Source organism: Sinohyriopsis cumingii, chromosome 12 (genome assembly GCF_028554795.1).
Source record: "Sinohyriopsis cumingii isolate HCF-2022 chromosome 12, ASM2855479v2, whole genome shotgun sequence".
NCBI lineage: Eukaryota > Metazoa > Mollusca > Bivalvia > Unionida > Unionidae > Sinohyriopsis > Sinohyriopsis cumingii.
The window spans coordinates 54,317,084-54,341,609 of NC_142972.1; the positions used below are offsets into that span (position 1 = coordinate 54,317,084).

Consider the following 24,526-nt stretch of genomic DNA (forward strand, 5'->3'; position numbering starts at 1 on the left):
CAAACAGTATCTCTAGTTACCAGCATGGCTAGTTTATCACAGTAATGAAATGTGTTTCCATCTCTGACTAAATCAGTCTGATCAGGCTTACAAATCAGAAATTATAAATTTGTTTAGTTTCATTTTGCATGTATTACACAGTGTGACCCCACCATAATGTGCCCCACGATAACGTAATTCGGATATAACGCAGTTGTGGCATGGTTCCATAAAATTTTGTATAGCCCTTCACACAAGAAAAAATATTTTTTTTAAAAGTATGTGAAATAGTGTATACAAAATTTATTATCATTTTGGGGAAGAGATCACAAATGAATTTGAATATAATATAATTGTGGTGTGGTTCCTGAAATTTGAAATACATGTACATGTATTTTTCTCGTACCAGGAAAAACTGCTTTTGTTAAGTACGAGAAATAGTGTGTAAAATGTCTATTATCATTTTGGGGAAGAGTCTGTGTATGAATTTGAACATAATATGATCATGGCATAGCTTATGAAATTTAACAATTTCACCAGTTAAAGTTTTGTGCCAAAATAAACATTATCGGAAATGTTACTTATTACTGATCCATGAGTAAAGCCAGAATGTTGTCTTTGTGATTGTCTTCAATTAATTCTGTATACAATCGTTGCTCAAACAATAGCCAACATGTGTTTCTTCTTTAAATGCATACACAACCAAGCAGCAGACAATGCAGTGGTTGATCAATTTAATATACATAAAAAATGAAAGCTGCCCAACATATTTGCTGGGCTTGGATGTGTTATTAGATGCAATCAGTTAACCAGTAATTAATGCCCGCTTTATTAGCTGGAAATTGAAAAGGTATGAAATTGCACATGTGTTCTCCTTAAAATTTTTTATAAAAGTGACTCATGACCATTGCACGCCTACTGCACTTAGTTCTCGGGATTTACATGTGTATGGTGTTTGCTTATGAACTCATTATTAATTTCCTATTTTTTATAAAAATATTTTACCGTTATGGAAATGCAAGTTCACAAATGCAAGTCGTTCTCTGCACTTTGCACAATGATCAGTATAGTAGTTTTCACATGTTTCTTTTGATATTCAGAGACTCTGAAGTAAAAGTTATATGCACACTGAAAGTATGTGTTGATTGTTAATCAATCTTGCTGTAGTTGTTCAAACGAATAGGCGTACAAGCATTCATTATTGGAAATTTACAATGGATAAATGTACACGGAAACGCATGAGAAAATTTTAGCCGTATGAAATTTGTACAGACACCATTCATAGACCCTGGAACGTAATGAAAGGTACACATGCTTCGTCTTTCTTAACCTAATTTTGCTGTTAATTTTTCCCATTGAATTCAGACACATGATGATATGTAACAAAATTACTGAATAGTTTAAATATGCATGCAATTTTTGCAATGGAATTACATGTATTATGGATTAGTTGCAAGCCCCGATGGTATGATATCAGATGGCAAGTAAACGGTGTTAATACTCTATTCATGCTACATATTAGACACTGAATTAAGACACAATGACCTGGGACAAAATTACTGAATATTGTAAATCTGTGTGCAATTTTTCAATGGAATTACATGCATTATGGATGAACTGCATGCCACGACGGCAAGATAGTAAATGGTGTTGACACCCTATTCATCATATACATTAGACACGAAAACACGTACATGTGCCAATGAGTTGTTCTCTGAAAAAAGTAAAATACTTGTAAAACCCCGCATTAACACGACCCCACTATTAACATGATCCAATTTTTTGGACCCCAATTATCCTGTGATATCGAGGTTCCAGTGTACATAGTGTCACACTGTAAATATTGTGAAAAAGATATATTCATCTACCTGTTCTGATATTCATGTGGATTCCCTTTACCTCACTGAGCATACTGCTTTGTAGGCAGTTGATTTGCATATACCAAAGTTACACAGCGCCATGCACTATAAGATGAACACCTGTTACCTACTGACTCCATACACATAGGACTGCCAGTAAACTGTTACAGTAGTGTAGTAAATGTTATGTTCAACATCAATTTTAACCATTTTACATTTTCAGTACACATCTATTACCTACTGAAAGATTATGGAGTAAATCTGATCGTTATAGTTGTATAATTATTTTTCATGGAAGAATATTTTATGTGCTTTAGTGAAGCCATGTGACCAACTATAGCTGCCATTTCTCATATTTGAAATTTACCCATTCATATTTTGTCTACATCTACATCACCTGAATTTGATAAATTATAAGAACTCATTGATGCCTATATCAGCATCAGAGCCTTTACTTATCTTATTGTAGCTTTAATAGTCGTGATTCTAACTGTTCAAACTCCAGAAATTATTGAACAAAATCTGCAGCCTCCATTTTGGAGAGTGGAAAATCTGACCCAGTTACTTTAAATAGCAGATTATGACTAGAGCTTAGACATGGACCACATGATCTGACATAACAGTCATTCACATCAATGAATGAAGTATCTAATAGTGGGGTTTTCCCTAAGGTGGCCCTATGAAAACCAGCTCAAAATGGCTAATGTTTACAGTGGGCATCCAAACATGCTTCCATGAGAATGGTGCAGAGGTGTCAATATTCGCTTCCATGCAAATCGGGTAGAGGCATCCAAAGGCATTTCCATGAGAGTGGGGTAGAGGCATCCAAAGGTACTTTAATCCACAGTTTATCAATTACTACAATTTCCAAAGTTACATCCCTTAATCACACCACATAATAACTACTGAGGCATTTAATAGTCTGCATTATTAATGTCTTACAGAGGTATCCATTGTGAAACTCTTATATGAAATATATGGACAAACTGCATTGCATACCATTATCACTATTTTAAAGATTTTCATATGCATACTATTCAGAAAGTCATACCACATTAAATATTCCTTTCTTAAGCATTTATAATTACAATGGCTTTACATAATATTCTAATCTCTAACTATATTTCACTTTTAAATTGATTCAAAGCTCACTGTGAATATATCTATTACAAAACTGCAATACTTATGAGTCTCAATAACGCTGATTATATGTGTGTGTGTGATTTGGATTTTTAACATAACTTTTAACAATATTTCAATCATATCGCTATGATGTCTGCAGTGTGGCAGTTTATAGTGATGTCAAGCACTGGGGCATCATGCCGCTGACATGTGGCACAATGTCCCACCCAGTCACATTATCCTGACACCAGACCAACCAGTCCTAACACTAACCTCTTAATCTGAGTGCCAAGCGAGGCAGCTGTTATTATCATGTTTTAAGTCTTTGCTATGACTTGACCGGGGATCGAACCCTTAACCTCCCGCATCTGAGGCAGTTGCTCTAACCACTAGTCCACCGAAGCAGCACAATGCTGATTATAATATTTTTATTATGTTCCTAAATATGAAAGATAACTCTACAAAAGCACTTACTGATATGAAATGAAATGGTCTGCCTGTGGAAACACAGTGGAAATACAATCAAATTAACTAAAGGGTAAAGTTTCTGAAGCCAGTCAGCAGCAGCCAGGTCACCAGGTTTAACAAACCAGTCAAATCAAAGCCAATCAAAAAGTTGGGTTGTAAGTGTGCTAAGCTTATTCAGTGAAGTTCTCTCAGTGATGTAGAGATGACTAATAGGGCCAACCCATGTGTAGGTAGACATGTGTAAAATAAAATAAATCCAAAGAATGCTAGGTCCTTGCTATTCCACAATGGCAGAATCTACAAACCAGGTGAAGAAACTAGACCCAGAAAAACAGGCCACTGCAAACAGCTCTTCGCAGGGTGATAAGTATCCCTTAAGACAAATGCACCCATCAAGTTTCATGACTGGACATGCAATAGTGTATAAAAAATGAGCTAAATGCAAAATCTTAACATAATCATTGTAGCATAAATGTGGGTCACTGTAACCTCTTTTCACCTACGATAAGCAGTACCCTCCCTGATGAATACAACCATCAGATTTTGTATGTGTAAATTCAAAAGTATTAACGAAACTGAGGTAAATGCAAAAACTTGACAGTGATGCCTAAGACAATGTAAAAACTTGACAGTGATGCCTATGACAATGTAAAAACTTGACAGTCATGCCTAAGACAATGTAAAAACTTGACAGTGATGCCTAAGACAATGTAAAAACTTGACAGTGATGCCTAAGACAATGTAAAAACTTGACAGTGATGCCTAAGACAATGTAAAAACTTGACAGTGATTCCTAAGACAATGTAAAAACTTGACAGTGATGCCTAAGACAATGTAAAAACTTGACAGTGATGCCTAATGCAATGTAAAAACTTGACAGTGATGCCTAAGACAATGTAAAAACTTGACAGTGATGCCTAAGACAATGTAAAAACTTGACAGTGATGCCTAATGCAATGTAAAAACTTGACAGTGATGCCTAAGACAATGTAAAATCAACACTGTTGGACAGGTTATACCCATGTCATCCCTATGGTTTGTATGCAAGATAAAAATGCCATTATGGCAAAACTGAAATACCCAATATTAGTCCAATTCTGCAATTCTTGTCCAGATAGTTCCCTGCCAGCAGAGTTCCTGTTGTATCACTTATTCTGGCCACTACATCAACAGGCACTGGTAAACCCTGAAGTATGGATGGCAAAACAAGTCATTAGTACAAACTAATAAATTAGCACAGAGTATCTACAGTTTGCTGTAACCAAAGTTTCAAAACTGATAAACTATACATGTACTTGTGTTAACCTTATTAAGGTGAAGGTCAACATATTTCAAATAAGTATAAAAAAAAAGAAACAAACATTTGATTTGCTGCCTCGATATCTTACCTCTATACAAACAAGCAGGGAAATGGTGGGTAATCGAGAGTAGCGAAAGATCATGGTTCTACTGTAGTATTAGCAAATTATGTTTGGTATACATGCACATTACTATAAGAATCTAGTTTGTTGCTCTTGTCATTATTGTACATTTTTGGGCTTCAATAAAAACAAAATCCATAAATGGATCACTTAGAAGAAATATGCATGCAGATACACTACCACATGATGACCATAGTGTGCACTTTTAGTCCCACATAAAGTTACAGACCAATTAGACACTGCTTGTACAATATGTTCACATATGCAGTGAAATGTGTCCCATTTATTTGGCTTTAATTAACTGCTATATTAACGAGTTTATTCAGTCAACAATGATCAATAATGTTCGGCAGTAACTATAATTTCTTAAACAGACAATTGGGAAGAAACTTCTGATCACAAACCAGACATTGCAATGTGGAATAATAGTTACTAATCAAGTGCACCCGGCTGAGAATCCCCTTCTGATCACACCATTCATTGCCATGGGGGATAACAGTTGCTAATCAAGTGCACCTGGCTGGGAATCCCCTTAACAGAGCAGTCAAATCAAAGCCAAGCAAAAAGCTAGGTTGGGGGATAAAAGTTGCTATCAAGTGCACCTGGTTAGGAGTCTCCTAGGTCAAAAACAAATTATGCTTAACAGATGGTGGATGGTAAAGATGGCAGGTAAAAGTGGGAATAAAAGAACAAAGCAATCAGAGCATGATGATTATTGGCAAAAAGCTAGTTCAGCAAGATGCAACACTATCAAGACCACCAGTAACTAGCATAATGTTGTTATGTGCCACACATCTCCAGTATGCTTTGATCAAGAAATGTCACTGTTTATGCTTTTATGAGTAATGTCCAACGCAATCAGCATTTCATCTTAACATTTTGCTCAAAGTGCTTTCAAGTTGCCTTAAGCACACTGAAATTATGGGATAGATCAATGATGGCTGAATGAACAAATGATAGCATTGGAATTATATTTTGTACTAAAACTACTCTGTCTATAAATTATATACTGTTACGGCTATATGGTAATAAAACTAAGTAACAGAAAAGAGCAAAAAGCAACAAGTTTTGTAAAATATAACAAACAATTTATTTCCCTGGAATGCAAAAGTGAAAATTTAGAAAGAATTTACAGCATTGTGAATTAAATCTCAAATAGTCCTAAAAATTTATCACAAATCCAAATGTATGAAGTTCCAACTGAATTCCAGTGGTATTCCAAATAAGTTTCAATACTGAATGTGTTGATGTGCCTTAGTCTCCAACATGCTAATGTGCTAGTGGCCTGAGAATGGGGTGATGTGGTGATTATCTCTTGATGTATCACAATAATATAATCCAAAATGTTCTTCTTTGAATACATAATAATTCTAAATTAATGTTCAAGTCCAAGAATATTATTGATGAGCACTTTGTATTTCCAGTGACTAATAATCTGAATAAATAAATCCACCCAAATAAAAACTGAACACAACAATAAGAATGATGAGTATTCCTTTAAATGTATAAATAACAGAGGGCCACAAGGTAATTAGTTTTAGTTTTTAAAAAAACCTCTATAACAAGAGCTGTTATTCTCATCATTAGTCAATAAACAGGATTAGACTGAAATAAATTATTCAAACATTCAATAAATGTTTAATTTTAATGTTATTTTTTATGTTTATTTCAAATATGTATAATTCTGTTGCACACTGACAAGCAGTTAGTATCATCACATGGCTGTCACAAAAAAAACATTAAGTTCAAATGGCTTTAACTGACCTAGATCAAGTGGTTTTCACTGGCTTAGATCAGGTTGTTTTCACTGACCGAAGTCAAGTGGTTTTGTTTTATAATTATACTCTCATGGTTTCATCAAAATGGAGTCAAAGTCAAAACAATGAAAAACACTGTATTTTGGTTAGAAGCTTCTGTACTATTGAGCCTTCTAGGCCAGGATGAATGCATGTAAGGCCAAGATGAATGCCTGCATGGCCAGGATAAATGCCTGCATGGCCAAGATAAATGCCTGCAAGGTCATGATGAAACCCTGCAAGGCCAGGATACATGCTTGCAAGGCAAGGATGAATGCCTGGAAGGCCAGGATAAATGCCTTCTAAACCAGGATGAATGCCTGCATGGTCAGGATGAATCACTGCAAGGCCAGGATGAATGTCTGCAAACCCAGGATAAATGCCTTCTAGGCCAGGACAAATGCCTGCAAGGCCAGGATAAATGCCTTCTAGGCAAGGATGAATGCCTGCAAGGATAGGATGAATGCCTGTAAGGCCAGGATTAATGCATGCAAAGCCAAGATGAATGCCTGTAAGGCCAGGATGAATAGATGTGCAGGTGGACAAATGGATATGAGCAAATCCAGATGGCCCTACTATAACTACAGTCAAGGCATAAAAACCCTGCAGTAGAATACAAACCCCCTTTTTCTCTATTGCTTCTTCCAGGAGTTTCACTGAGTCCAGACCAGGTCCATCGGTGCACTTAATACTTTTTGTCCATGTCTGGATAGTACTTTCCTTTAAACTTTTCTGGACAGATGGGAAAGAAAAGGTGAATCCTGTAAATAAAAAATAAATTTTATATAAAATATTTTTACTCTTTAAAAATGCTATCCAAAAACAATTCAAGATACTTGAAATCAAGGATAAATTTGAGAACTGTGATGGTTTGTTCCAAATAAAGTGTTCTCCTATTCCCATACCATGGCCAAAGGATTGTCAACAAGAAATGTGCCAATTGGTCATAAATTTTATATACATTTATGTATATCCATTTCTAAGAACATTTACACTGATAAAAAAAACAAATGCTTCTATTATTAACAAAATTTTAATGGTAGCATAGACTGTGAAGCCATAATGATTAAATGAGAATTAAAGTAAATTTGTAAAAGCACTGAAAACAATAAAAGTTTTCAAAATTTTGTTAATGAAATACAAAATGGGTCATCTTCACTAAGTCTACTAATAACTGTATAAAGAATACTAGAGTCAGTTCACAATACTAAAGGACCTACAGTGGAATGGTCACTTAATAAAAATTACTTATTTTTTCTTTAAAAAATTCACTTAGTGCCCTCATAGTGCATCATACATAGCAACATTACCTCTGCAACAAACAAGCTGAGTTCCAAAGCAATGCACTGGAAACCTTAAAGAGCTGAGTTCCAAGGCAATGCATTGAAAACCTCAAGGAACTGATTGCCAAGGCAATGCAATGAAAACTTGAAGTTGCTGAGTTCCAAAGCAATGCACTGGAAACCTTAAAGAGCTGAGTTCCAAGGTAATGCATCGAAAACCTCAAGGAACTGATTGCATTGAAAACTTAACATGAAGGACCTAATTACACACAATTAGGATCCTACAACTGAGACATCACTTGTGAAATGACAAATTTAGGACCCTACAATCAAGACACCACTTGTGAAATGAAGAATTTAGGACCCTACAATGGAAACACCACATGTGAAATGACAAATTTAGGACCTTGTAATCAAGACATCTCTTGTGAAATGACAAATTTAGGATCCTACAATTGAGACATCACTTCTGAAATGAAAAATTTAGGACCCTACAATTGAGACATCACTTGTGAAATGAAAAATTTAGGACCTACAATCAAGACATCACTTGTGAAATGAAAAATTTAGGACCTACAATCAAGACATCACTTGTGAAATGGCAAATTTAAGACCCAGAATTGAGATGTCACTTGTGAAATGACAAATTTAGGACCCTACAATGGAAATGTCACTAATAAAATGACAAATTTAGGACCCTGCAATGAAAACATCACTTGTGAAATGACAAATTTAGGACCCTACAATGGAAACATCACGTGTAAATTGACAAATTTAGGACCCTACAATGGAAACACCACATGTGAAATGACAAATTTAGGACCTTGTAATCAAGATATCACTTGTGACATGACAAAGTTCAAAATATTACTTTTTCCATAATTGAATTTTATTTGCACCCTCATAATATATTATTTTGACCTCAGAGTCCATTAACTCTGTAGGAATTGTGATAGGTTTGGATGAAATGTATCAAAATGGACAGGACAGAAATTTTATCACACAGAAATATCTCAGATACTATAGGATGAACAGAAGGATGAAAAAGTGCAATCCAGTATATTTTCTGCATGTGCAATAAATCAGCTGAAGGTAGCATTTACATGTATATATTTATTTCACTATCTATTGGCAGTAAACAAAAAACATTATGTATAAAAATTTTGGGGGCATTTTGCATTCTCCGAATACATTTGGCACTTCCCACCAGAAGTAATAATGGGATATTTGACAATTTTCCTTTCATAAACCAGGATATTGTACTGAATTTTGTCACAAAAATATCATGGTATATCTCAAAGTTTTCCAAAATTTCATAATTAATACAAACTGCTCCTATTACTTAATTCTGAAATACCAGATATGGAGCAAATTATTTCTATATGAATGGAGATAGTTCCACAAAAAAAGTGTACAAATTTGACATTTTGTATTCAGCAAATAACAAAAGACAGTAGATGGATCTTTGTTCAACAATATCATTACAAATAGGCAACTGATGCTGTGATTATGTGATAATGGAGACGTCAAAGAGCCGGTCATACCTACTATATTAAATGTAAGGATCAGTACATGAAAAATGTAATCATTAATTAGATGGAGATGTAGCAGTACACTAAGTTTGATATCAATTATAAATTAGACATCTCCAAATGAATAATCATTAACAATTAGGTGACATTAAATTGTTTACATCCTTGTCCTGCTCTCTGGTGGTGTTGGTGGGTAAATATTTTTGACAGTAATTAAAAAATTTGTATCAATTGTTACATCCATGACAAGGATTTTTCTTTCCCACTTGATGATTGAAAGCATCCACTTTGTCACTACATCATCTAATACATTTAATGTAAGCTGGTCATTTTTATCCCTATTTTGTTATTCTTACAGACAAGTCAGGACAATTCACATCTCTATTAGAAGAAATGTGATGTGAAACACATTCTCTCTCTGCAAAAACAAATTATGCTTAACAGATGGTGGATGGTAAAGATGGCAGGTAAAAGTGGGAATAAAAGAACAAAGCAATCAGAGCATGATGATTATTGGCAAAAAGCTAGTTCAGCAAGATGCAACACTATCAAGACCACCAGTAACTAGCATAATGTTGCTATGGGGTACATATTCTTATTCAAACTGACTGCACCTCACAACCTTCGTCTTTTATTCCTTAAAGATTTATTGTTATGAAATCATCCTCCACTGTGTCAACAAGAGTTATTTAAAGCTGAGTATGTAATAAAGGATATGAAATGAAACTGGTTATCCTGCATAAACACAGTCTGAGGAAAATCAAAATGTTTTCAAAAATAATGTGTGATAACATAAAACATATTTGAAGATAACATAAAACATATTGGAAGATAACATAAAACATATTGGAAGATAACATAAAAAGAACAAATTCCAGGCATTTTAATATACCAATGCTATTTAAAATTGTTAGTAGTTTGTAAGTTTTGTTGGGAAAAGTTTTTATTGGTGTTTTTGCAGACATATGGTCAACACGTGGTTCTACTGGGCAACACCCAAATGAAGTTGTTTTTCTCAAATCCCAAATACAGTAGTCCAGCTTACTTACTATAGAAGATGCAGATATTTTAATTTTGCATCAGAAATGCACAAACATTACCTATGTAGTTTCCAGGCACGGCATACACATGCACACACACACACACACACACATGAACTTTATGAATCCTATATCATTAAATTAATTTTTAAAGTGTGAAAACATTTTAGGTGGGGAGAACTCTCTTCATAACCTGCAATTTTTCAATATACTTGATCATGGGTTACATCCCTTGCTTTAATACGTCAAGTTTTACTTTGACCTCCATAGAGATAGAAAGGTCAGCCAAACAGATGCAAGATTACTTCATTAATATGCATGGATTTCTTTCATTAATTTTCAATACAAAAGACCATACTTTAATTTTAATCAAAATCAGAAAAGAAATATGGCTTTAATAAGCTCAGCTAATCTGATGCAAGATCATCTATTTAGTATGCATGGATCTCACTCATTATGAAACCTATCAGAGATATAATAAGCATATATCTCAAGTCAGCTGACAATCTGATCCATGTTCACCTCATTTGTGTCATGGATCTCACGCATAATTGGACTTATCTGAGAATTTGATGATACAAACCCATATCCCATGTCTGACTGAAACTGGATTAAAAATATGCACAAATGCAATAATTATAAATAAAGTAAACAACTGCAAGAATTGTTTACTCATGCACAATGCAGGATGAATACAGGAAATACCATAAACTCTCTTGCCAAAGTGAACGAACAGCTAATAATGTTATTTTGAAAGTTACCTGTGTCTTACCTTACTACTTACATGGACTTGAGAAAAATTATGTTTTTTTTAAAACTTGATATTAATTTTAAAAAGCCTACACACCACTGCCTAATTAACATTACCTAATAAAATCACTGCCAAGAAATGCTTACCTAATAAAACCTTCTCATTCTTTGGAAGCTTTTCCTCTTGCAGAAAAGACTGCAGACTAACAGCAATATGTTCAAAAATCTGAAAGCAAACAGCAAATTAAAATTTAATGTTACATATCACATACAGTGTAACACGGTAGTTGGGAGCCATAGAACCCGACCGTGTTATAGGCCGAACTGTGTTATAAGAAACCAGGTCAGTTAGCTGAAGAAAATGATGCATGTACCCCAAAAAATTGCTGGGGGAGGAGGTAATAAATAATAAATAAAAAAAGGGCGGTAAAATATGCGCTTCGTCTGAACAGTTACCATTTTAAATCGATGCATATTAAATGATAAATACACCTGTAGTGAAAACAGAGAAGGCATATATAATAGTTCACTTTATTTAGAGAACCAAGAATTGGTACAGATATGTGAATACTGTTTATATATACATGTCTAAAGTATATCATGAACAGAGTATCAACACCGTGTACTCACCCGCAAATCTCAACATATACATGAACAATTATTCCATAATACAAGTGATTCCATCTAAAATATGCACACAACAGATTTAAAATATTCAATAATTTTGTCACAGGTCATATTGGTCTGAATTCAGTGGAAAAACATAACATAATCACGTAATGAATGATGAAGCACATTTACTTTTCAGTACGTCCCAAGTTGGTAAAAGTTAGTTTGCGTTTTAAGCCGCTGTTGGTAGCATTCGTAAGCATAAACTTTTTCCATGCAAAATGGAAACTTTCACAGCACAGTTAACATGTTCCAGTCACTTTGTAAAATGCAAAAATATATCATATTCCATTACTTTTATTTAAGTTTGGTACTGACTTCCTTTGAGGAAAAATTCTTGGTTTTTATTGAAGATTGTAGTTAGCTCTCTTTGATGAAGGGTGGATGCATTATTGAAGTCACCACTAAAGGCCAGCTTTAGAGAACCAAACAAATGCCCAATTCTTATTGTGGCAGCAACATCAAATAATTGCATTGCATGACTGAGACTGATTCTGTATTCCCATTTGCTGAGCACATTTTCATAACAATCAGTGCTTCAAAGGTAATCTGTTTCCTTTGAAATTTCAGCAAACTATTTTATCTGGGTACAGTTTTAAAAAGGAATTGCCATCATTTGGACTAGTCTAGTTACTGTTCCTCCCTGTCCAATGAATAAACCAATACATAAGATGTGTATTTTTTTATACTTTTTTTTTACTTTTTACATTTGTGCTAGCAGTGTAATGCTGCCTTCACACATGTATCAGAAATTTAGCAAAGGGTCAATTAATGACAGAGACGCAGGTGTTTTGGTCTGATGACAGGGATTATTACAGAAAATATAAGTGTTCTGAAGAATTTAATTCTGAGTGAAAAGAGGAATTTTACTTACCATCCACATACAAATGTCAGTCTTTGTAAATATATTAATTACTAGCAAATAGCCTACAATCCGACAAAAGATAGATTACGATTTAATGCCTCATCCAGTTGATCCCCGTTACCAGAAATGTCAACAACAATAAAGTGGATATCTCACAACACACAGTGCTTATGCTAGATGTCAAGATAAGCGGATTATGATATAACAATGCACTGTTTAGATGGTTTGTCAATATGGACAAAGAATTTGTTGATGTAACAATAGATAAATTTCAGCACATTTTATATCCAGTTTGCAGCTTCCTATCACTGGGCCTCTGAATTTCTCCACTCCAAACCAATTGGTTGTATATTTAACTTTGAACAGCCAACAATGTCGCCAATAAAAAGAAATCACCAGACGATATATTTTTCTGCCAATAAGGAAAAAAATCCAAGTTTGCGAGATTGGCGAAGCCCCACGCGATCCCAATATAAACATTTTATACGTTATTTTTTGTACTTTTAAGTAGAAACAAACTACTTCATCATCTACAATTGTCTTGTAATATTCATACAAGATCTCTTCCCCAAAATGATAATAAACTTTTTAGTTTTTTCGTACTTTTAAGAAAGATTTTTTTTGTGTACAAGAAAAATACATGAATGTGAAATTTCTGGAGCCACACCACGACCATGTTATATCTGAATTTGTGTTATAATGGAGCATGCTATAGCAGGGTCACACTGTATATTACATTTTATGCACAGCTGAGGAAGGTTATTTTGATTATATTTAAAATTAATCAGTCATCAATAGTATGGTCATAAATTGATTATCTTAAGTTACAATTTAATAGACATGATTTAATAACAATAATAACAAATTATTCCATATATTCAAGTGGACAGCAATACAAAATCGCAACACCATGCAAACATCATCACAACCAAGGTGCAATTTCTCCACAGTAGGAAGCTCCGAAGTACACAGTTAAATTACTCATTCCTATATGATTTTCATGGATTCTCTATCTTCTCAACCCTACATAATCAACATTGCAGTGCTGCACCGAAGATCCCTCACCCTTCAAATCTGTGGGATGCACAACATTTTAAAGGGACAATGAAAAATAATAGCACATAAGGCACTAGCTGTGCAAAAATTTGATAATCATTTTACTCCAACAGTTTTGCCACCTTAACTTTATCATCTGCAATGTACTATCATATTTTCCTTGAACACTTACAATTATTGCAATAAAAATTTCACCTTGTGCTCAAGTAACTCATGAAAGCGTCAACATTTTTCGAATATTTGGTTAACCTGACATGAGCTACAAAACAGAATTATTGCAATAAAATAGAATTTTCCGTTCAGAATCTTGTTCTCATATTACTTTAATGTTCACTCACTGTCTGCCACCATTTATTATAATAAAAAAAAACATGTTTTTTAACAACTTTTCTTTTCAAATTAATAAATTGTCCAATAAATGATAAATTGTGTATTTACGTAAATTTCATCTGCTTGGTCATTAATCTAGCCTCAAAATAAATTAAAACTTATTCAACCTTAACATTATTTTTAGCCATAAAATATCTTATACTACAAAGTGAACTTTCACAATGTATGTTTGTATACTTCTTAAGAATCAGTACTCTACAAAGTGAACCGCACAATGAACGTTTGTACTTCTTAAGAATCAGTACTCCACACAGTGAACCTCACTATAAAATTGTGTACTTCTTTAGAATCAGTACTCTATAAAGTGAACCTCACAATGAATGTTTGTACTTCTTAAGAATCAGTACTCTACAAAATGAAATTCACAATGAATGTTTGTACTTCTTAAGAATCAATACTCTACACAGTGAACCTCACAATGTTGTACTTCTTAAGAATCAGTACTCCAAACAGTGAACCTCACTATAAAATTGTGTACTTCTTAAGAATCAGTACTCTACAGTTAACCTCACAATACAAGTTTTTAATTCTTAAGAATCAGTATTCTACACAGTGAACCTCACTATAAAATTTTGTACTTCTTCAGAATCAGAACTCTACACAGTGAACCTCATTATAAAGTATCGTACTTCTTATGAATCAGTATTCTACATAATCAGTATTCTACACAATGAACCTCACTATAAATTTTTTTACTTAAGAATCAGAACTCTAAACAGTAAACAACACCACGAACAAAGTACATACCAATCAGGCGAACAGAAATTCAATGAATGTTCAATAACTAACTTTCAATTTTCAATGACTGCTCATGTTATCAAGTGTTCTACTTCAGTTCCTAATTTAAATACAAGAAACAATACAGAAATAACAAATGTAATGAAATATTAAAGGGAAATAATATTTATAATCGTTTATCATAAATTTCACCATTCTTCCAATTAAACTAAAGTTTGGAAGGAAGGAAATGATTTGTTAAAAAAGCTATCTGATATAAACCACTGTTTGAAATAATCAAGATGTAAGGTTTAAACGATCTTCAAAAATTCAGTTTAGAATTTAGAGGTATTACTACTTAATTTAGTCAACAAAATCGCTTCACATTCCATTCTTTTCTGGAGTGCTCCAAGAGCAGTGATGTATACATCTGACAAATTTCGTTAGTGACTAATCTAAGAACAAAATTTACATGTGGTGAACAAATTTATTTGAGGGAATGAAAACAGGCAAGCCCCTTTTTTTTAAAGTGGATCTGAGAAGGAAAATTGTGCATTCAATAAAAATAACACTCGAGTGAATGTTGGTGATTAGGTAGGAAGCTGGAATAATTGGATGCTGGAATAATTTGAAAGGTGAACTTGGGCTGAAGACAATCTTACATTGTATGCTGGTGTCTTCTTATGTTTACAACAGTGACATCATCAAATCCTGTGTTCCAGCTTTTGACTGCAAACAGTTGACCCATGAATGTCGCCAATCAACATTGGATTAATTGGCACATGTAAAAATTGTCAAAGTTTAAGGGAGAAATTACATGGCTCATGATTTGATGAAATATCAATATTATCTGGTTTTAATGGAACCCAACGATGTTTAGGACAAATATCTTTTAAGATTCAGTATTATTCAGATGATTTGGTGTATATAACCTTTGCACCTAACAGCAGCACTGGGGATCTAACAACTGCTCTTTTGCATCTGTACTCTCTCCTCCAGCTGCAACTTCAGTGCTTTCATCTGCTCTTCTTTTTCTTTTCCTTTTCCCCTTTTCTTCTCCACTGGACTGAGATATTAGTGTGAGTGTCCCTTTCTCTTCTGCTGCATTTGCCAGTTTGTCAGCTGCGAGCTTTCAATCCCTGATTGCATGGATCTGTACACATGCCAGTTTACATCTGGGCCATCCAGTGAATCAGTGAATGCTGAGAAAGGTTTCTGTATCCCTGGTCTTTAAATACTGATACAAACTGGTTGCATACTCTTCCACTTGCTTGTACTCACTGCCAATTTTAAAAACAAAAAGCATCAAGGATATAAAAAATGCACAAAACTTAGTCATTTCATTCACTGATTTATAGATTCTAAACTGACTGTCACCAGGAGGTCCCAAAAACTATCAACCTGTTGATGTTTTGAATCAAACAGGAGCTTCTTTAGTAACATAGCGGCCACATTTAAATGGGCTGTAGTTCAAACGCTTTGAAAATTTCAATAATTTCATAAATGTTGGAACTACATCTATTTGAACACATGTAAACAAAGAGTTCCCCTATTTATCTATACAATTAGTTTTAGAAATATTAAAACTAGACATTGCAAATACTGGACACAAATGGCAGTTTTTACTAAAATCAACTGTTCTAGAAACCATAAAAGGACAGTGAGTAGTCTGTCTGCTTGTCTACATTAAGAGCTTCCATTTGTTATAAAACGCCAATAAGTCAACAGTGTTCGGGATCTCTTGGCAAAGTTGGGTTAGAAATTACAAATCAACAACTGAAAAAACTATATTTTGTACAATTTGTTTGATGCTTTCCGTTTTTACCATGGGGGAGTACAAACAAATGGCAGGGTGTATGAATACTACAAATGTCATCTGTTACAGCATGCCCCCACCCCCAAAACAGAGTCACAGAATGAGAGGAGACTGTTTCTAAATCTCATATTAGTATAAAGCCATCTGGTTCTCCTGTAGATCTCTGTTCAGACAAGCTCTCATCAAGGAGTAATACATAATTAGCACCTTCTCTTTCTTTTTAAGCTGGGTTTTTGATGTAAGGGGCAGTGCCAAAAGTTGTAAGGTAGGCATTCTTCCTGTCACTGCAACTGTACTGCTGATTAATTTTTATATCTGTAAACAATGACAAAAAAAAAAAAAACAACACTGTCACTGCACGAAGTGAAACTGTAATGACTGTTTACTACTTTTGAAGTCCATAACACTTCAGCTTTTGCACAGCACTGCTCTGCATAAAACCTACCGATGAAACTGCACCCCTACTGTCAGTCATCGAACTCATTGACGAAGTTTAAACCAGCCTTTCTGATGTAGATGACAGTGATGACAAAGAACTGGATGCTTTTTGTGCTGAATGCTGAAATCAAAGTCAGTAATAACGTTTCTTTCCCTTTGCATGGCTACTTTAAGCAGTAATGTTGTTTCTTGCATAATCTATGTTTTTTTTGCACACTAAACAAAGCACGCCGTGCTCTATGGTTACATCTTGCATTTCACACTTAAAAAAGTCTTTTTCTTCTAAACAACTATTACTGAATGCACATTTTCCAGACTCACAAATGAACCATCCTTGCTTGGCAAAAAATTTAAAAACTGAAGTGAAAGAGTGTGCATGCATCAATGACGTCATGTGAAAAGGGTGCTATGCATGATATCCAATTACTTCCTGTATATTCTGACTATGGAGGAATCACTAAGGTGAGATGGAAAATCAAACCAATCCTCACACAGCATAAAATAAATGACTCTAAGGATCTAATGTCTATCACATATTTTTAAAAGTAAAAATCAATGACTTTCAATGACCTAGTAGGTGAAATATCAATGACTTTCAATGACCTAGGTGAAATATCAATGACTATCAAGGCCTTGAATTGAGGTATTTGTTTCTTAATGACTTTCAATGATCTTTAATGACTGTGCAGACCTTGTATGAAAGTCTGTAATTTTTAAGAATCAGTACTCTCAACAAAGAACCTCACAATGAAAGTTTGTCATTCTGAACAATCAGTATTCTACACAGTGAACTCACAATGAAAGTTTGTCATTCTGAACAATCAGTATTCTACACAGTGAACTCACAATGAAAGTTTGTCATTCTGAACAATCAGTATTCTACACAGTGAACTCACAATGAAAGTTTGTAATTCTTAACAATCACCTAAGTGCATTTATTACAATAAACCAATTACTGTGAAGCACTTTATGATAGACTATTTTGATGTCAAGTACCTTTATATATCTAATTATTCATGGACACACATCATTTATATTACCTATTGATCGGGAACCTCACCATCTCATCATTCTGCTTTAAAATGGATGATTTTATTATTGCTGGTCTATAATCAACCTATTAACAACTGTAAATAATATAACATACAACCCTTTCTATGGCATTAAATAGCCTTACAGTGCTGGTGTGCCTTAAAACCATAATCAAGCAATCATTAAATCATTCTTAAGAATCAGTAATCTATATACAGTGAGCCTTGTTTTGAAAGTTCATCATTCTTAAGAATCAGTAATATATACAGGAGCCTCACCATCAAAGTTTGTCATTCTTAAAAAACAGTAGTCTATAAAGTGAACCACACAATGAAATATTGTCATTCTTCAGAATTCCTTAGTCTATACAATGAATGTCACAATCAAAGTTTGTCATTCTTAACAATAAGTACTCTATACAGTGAACCTCACAATGTCATTCTTAACAATCAGTACTCTATACAGTGAACCTCACAATGTCATTCTTATCAATCAGTACTCTATACAGTGAACCTCACAATGTCATTCCTAATAATACGTACACTATACAATGAACCTCACCATGTCATTCTTATCAATCAGTACTCTATACAGTGAACCTCACAATGTTATTCTTATCAATCAGTACTCTATACAGTGAATCTCACAATGTTATTCTTAACAAGCAGTACTCTATACAGTGAATCTCACAATATCATTCTTTACAATCAGTACTCTATATAGTGAACCTCACAATGTCATTCTTAACAATCAGTACTCTATACAGTGAACCTCACAATGTCATTCTTAACAATCAGTACTCTATACAGTGAACCTCACAATGTCATTCTTTACAATCAGTACTCTATATAGTGAACCTCACAATGTCATTCTTAACAAGCAGTACTCTATATAGTGAACTTCACAATGTCATTCTTAACAATCAGTACTCTATACAGTGAACCTTACAATGTCATTCTTAATAATCAGTCCTCTATACAGTGAACCTCACAATGTCATTCTTAACAATCAGTACTCTATACAGTGAACCTCACAATTACCCTGGAAGTTTAGATTCTGTAAGAATCAACATTTTCTAGGGCAAACCTTAGCATGAAAGTTTGCATTAGTACAAATGTTTGCAGTTTACTTGAATACTATGATGTTTGAATTCTATAATGTAAGTCTCAATAAGAACGTATGAAGTTCTTTAGAATCAGCATTATATATAATTTTACACCTACTGATCTAAGCTATCGTGAACTCTGACAATCAATCCAGCCATTCATACACAAGAATCATCTTGTTATGACAGAAATATTGCAATAATAATAATAATAATAATAAAATCGAAAAATAATAGTAATAATTCATGTTACTGACTGTATAGTAATGTGAAATTTTTTAAACTTTTGTATACTATTTTGATGAAAGCTATAAATACCCTTAGTAATTTTAAATGGGATGATGTATTGCATATTGGTGCTGACATAAGGCTATTGATCAACAAGAGAATTTTCAATACTTCTTATTGACATTGAAATGATTTGATTTGGTTTTGTGGGCTTTAATACCATTTTTCAGCCTATCATGGGCTAAAAGTGGCATTATACACCAAAAAAAAACTTCTGAAAAACAAAGAACACAAAAATATGTTTCCTGGTCAATGGATATTTTGCCATCTTTGTTAATGAAGTTTTTCAATAATCTTCTCAAGCCGTATCTAGGAAATTATCCATACATTGATTGTCCATGCATAGAAGCATGCAAAGCCATATGCATTATGCACAAGTACTGTTCATCCATGCACGCAAGCATGCAAAGCTGTATGCAGAATGTAAAAGTATTAGTAATTTCAAGCAAACATTCCAGCTTCTTATATGTCTAACCTTGCAATATGATTGTAGTTTTTAAAATGGTACTCAATTATTGTAGAAATTTACTACCTGGGGGCAACAGAGGAAAGAAAGAGAATAATTAAGTTCTGGCAAAAATATCAGTCACTTACCCCACTAGAGGGGCCAGACAGAAGCTCCTTCTCCAAGTTATAGTACTTTGTGGTTGTTTCTGCACAACCATCCATGAATCTGACAAGGACAATTCTAAAATTAGTTCCTCCCAAGTCCATACCAAGAAAGACACCATTTTCTGAAAGAAAACACAAGTGTAAATGAAATAAAAGAAAGATGTTTTTGTCAGCTCTATTGCTTCATGAAAGACACCAGAATATGAACAAACACAAAAAGTAAAGTTCAAAATTGCTCATATAATATAGGTTGTATATACAATGAACTGATCTTTAAGGGGTTGTCAAATATAAGTAAGGTTTTGTAAAGTTTCCAGTGTGGTAAGCGATTCCCAAAATATGATGAAATTTGTTTCTTTGTGAGGTTTCAATGTAATTGATTATATCTGTAATTTCTGCATTACAAATTGAGGCCTCATCTGGTAAATGGTGGAATGGGGCATTCCTGCAGCAACCATGACTCCATCTTGAAGACCATCTTATACGAGGATAAAAAGCTATGACTGGATGCTCTGATATCAAAGAATTTACTCTGAAGAAAAAGAGGTTTACTAAAGACTTATTGTAATGACAAAAATTAAACAGCATCCTGAAATCATTGCAGGGTTAAATTTTTATATTTTAATATACTTGTCCCATGGAAAAAAAACTGCCTCAACAAATTACTTGTAAAGTTTTAAACTAATATGTTGAGTGTGTTTTGGTGTTTAAAATGGTATTACTTTAAAAAAATAAACAAATATGTTCATTTATTATTCTATGTTAGTACAAAGCATGTATTTCAAAGAAAGTCTGACTTACAAGCTTTTATAAATTCACATTCTAATGAACGTCACAAGCTTTGTGTAGACATGGTTTGCATAATAACTAAGTTACTTGTCCAAGGAACAAACAATCTGGAATGAGTTCTTGTTCCTCGACACATGCCTTAAATAAAAGAACTAGATAAGTGATAACAGGTTCCTGATAAAAGTGTCGCATCTAAGCAACTGCCAAATAAACATGACAAAACATGTGAGTCACAGTCTGTGGTAAGTGTACTTGCATGCCAAAATATGAAGCAGAAAAAAGTCAGGAAATAATGGCTCAAGTGACAAAACATGAAGGATCTCTGAAAATATGTTGCAAACTTTGTGACAGAAAGATAAAACAAACATTAATAAATGTTGTTGTTTACTATGGAGACACTTTGTCATGTTAAATTTAGTATAATTTGATAAGAAATGTAGACCCTAGTCTAACAGCATAGACATGGAAGTCAATGAACAGATGGTGGGCAAGGGGTGTTCCATTATTAGGTACTTAAGTCAACCCTGACAGGTTTTATAGCTCTTATCAAGTCTCGTTTTATGGAAAGTATGCAGACTTGATTAGCCAATATTTTGATCAATAAGTTTCATCTTATGGAAAGTACGCAGATTTGATTAGCCATTACTTCCATCAATTAGGAAAAGCTTACACCTTTCCCACTTGCCTGTCCTTCACAATACCAATAACCAAACTGCTACTTGATTAAAAATCACCATTTCCATCCAAAAGCCTCCGAACATATGTGTTCTCCCAGAATAAATTTGTCAGCTTTCTAAGATTTTCATCAGGACTGTTGGCAAGCCTAATCTGGTCTTCAAATGTAGAGATAAATTTCTGGATCTTTACATCATCTATTAGGAGACAGCTCAAGATTTTGTCAACCTGCAATATAATTGACAGTAATTAAAACCTAAACAACTATTGCTACTACTGTATCTGCCTTGATTAGAAAATAAAGATCACAATAATCTTTAAATTTTTGGGAAAGCAGGATATTTTTAATTTATTTCATACCTTTTTCATCTCCTATGTCTAGATCAGCGTACAGTGCTAGAATTTCCCTAACTGTCACCATATTTCTAGATTAGTGTACAGTGCTAGAATTTCCCTGTCACCATATTTCTAGATTAGTGTACAGTGCTAGAATTTCCCTGTCACCATATTTCTAGATTAGTGTACAGTACTAGAATTTCCTGTCCCATATTTTGCACTTAAAAATAGTGACTGGTTCTATTATTTAGTGTACAATAGAGGTTGCACCATGAAATTTTCCAATAAGAGCCCAGATTGTGATCTTATCAAGTTTTATTCTTCACCCATTATCTACATAACTGGACTATATTAAATGTACTATTCTTGTCTTTATACATGTTAAGCTCTTCCTATATGCTGTTACTATTTACTCTGTATTTGTTTAATATCATTAATATTTTGATATAAAAATTAAAACATTTGATATAAAACAATGAATATTTAGCTTTTAATTTAAAATTTCTGCCTAATTCACATTTTGGATATCAAAAATTATCAACATGAAATGATTTCTCCCTGGAAGAAAAAAAAAAGATTCAATGCAGCTGATGATCAGGATAGCACTGCTTTGGTACTAAATTGTGGTACAGCAACTGGAGTTAAGTTCCTTGCATAATGACACATATGGTCACCAATCTGGATTGATCCAATTGTAGGATCCAAACCCACAACCTTTTGGTCCCAAGTTTGGCACTCTAGCCAGTGTGTCACTGCAGCTCCTGCCTCCACTGGTTATCTCTTACAGCAGGCTGAGGGGCCCACTGGGCCTATTCTACATCCCCACGCCAGACTGGGATAGTATCAGAGTGAAAAAGAAATTTTAGACAATATACAATAGATTATCATCATCACAAACCATTGCTTTCAGACAAATGGCACATACTGTAATTGGATACTGCCAGATTCTACATTCGGTACAATGCTATGCAGGGCTCTCCAAACATCAAGAATCATTTTGTCTATATCCAAACATATATTGTTTCAATCATTCAAATCCATTACAATCAAAACTTATGTGTTATATATACCATATGTACCATATATATTGGGACACCTTATTTGTTGAGACACAATCAATTAATTTTTCAACTAATTTTTTGTGTACTGTATGTTCTGAGACATGTCAGTGATTTTCTTGTTGTAAGTTGAGGGACACATTTTAAATCATTCAAAAATTACATGTCAGACGATGAACTAAAACCTACATTTTATTTTTAAAAAACATTAAAGTGTGTACTTGAGATAAAACACTTTAATTCACTGCAGCATCTTCTCATCAACCCAGCTGTTCTCTGGCACACATGTGATCCATACTTACACATGAATATATTTTTAAGTTCCTCAAGCCATGAAAAATTATCATTGGCGTCAACACATTTCCTGAATCAGAAACTACAGGGACTAAAGTAAGATTTATTTATCTGCACCAGTCATTCAAATTCTTGAACTTTCAACCCTCTTCTTATTGACAGTCGATCCAGGAAAGAACTGAACATACACTGGAGTTTCATCCATCTTATATATCATATTGTCTGCGAAATCATCATCTCTTCTGGCCGTCACAAATTCACTGAATGCTTTTATTTTTATTTTCTTCTCCATATCTTCTGAGAAATGCTGGTCATCAATGTCCATGCACAAAGCACTAGATTGTGTCACTTTAAAAAACTGTTCCATTGATTCAATTATTTTCAACAATTCCTGTAAATACAAGTAAAAAGGAACTGAAGTTGGTTTACGTACGTTGGCCGACTTGGTATTTAAAACAAAAGTCAGCATGCTTAGAAGAATCAAAAGTCATCTTCTGCGGTCAGCTTGCTTTATAATAAAGTAACCTTTGTATTTGATATCCTTTCAGCAAGTTCAAACAATGAGTTTATTGTTTCTCTGCCGGTTGTGTTTATTCACCACCTGGATTTCTATTGCTTGCTATCTGTAATCATAATTGGTACAGACGTGCATTGATGTCTGCAAGGTAAATAGTATACATAGCAATAACTTGCTTTTATAATACATTTTGTAACCCATGCTATTTGCACACATAGTAAATGTATTTTCAAATAATGATTTTTTTTGTGCAAGATACTATCATATAGTTAACCTGGATATAATACAATTGGTTATTTTGTACCTTACACCGTGTCATGTGTGAATGGCAGGGGCCTCAAAGAATCAATTGACATTTACCTCTCTTCTTTGTGATTTTGTAGATCCAATTTTCAGTCTGATAACATATTTAAACCCTGTAGTAGAACCAAACATGATTCATTTCTCTATATTCATGTCAATAAACAATGTGTCGTGTTAATTAGTTAATGTCCTGTACTCTGAGCATTTGTATCTTAGGCAATATCTCACTGCCTCCATCCAAAAATGTCAAAATCTTAAGATATGTATACTCTGAGTAAGGGAAATTAATAATGTTCATTTGTGCCCTGAGTGGCCA

General features: G+C 33.8%; 1 protein-coding gene across 1 annotated transcript in view; it reads right to left on the minus strand.

The window, feature by feature from the left end:
- Positions 1–24,526, minus strand: part of LOC149786471 (hexokinase-2-like) — a 65,716-nt gene that overhangs the window by 32,950 nt on the left and 8,240 nt on the right. The window contains exons 2-6 of the mRNA XM_089976925.1: positions 21,762–21,930; positions 20,221–20,360; positions 11,398–11,476; positions 7,267–7,406; positions 4,509–4,614 (exon numbers count right to left, since the gene is read on the minus strand). Of these exons, the coding sequence (XP_089833051.1) occupies positions 4,509–4,614; positions 7,267–7,406; positions 11,398–11,476; positions 20,221–20,360; positions 21,762–21,930 (634 nt within the window). The remainder of the gene's footprint in view (positions 1–4,508; positions 4,615–7,266; positions 7,407–11,397; positions 11,477–20,220; positions 20,361–21,761; positions 21,931–24,526) is intronic.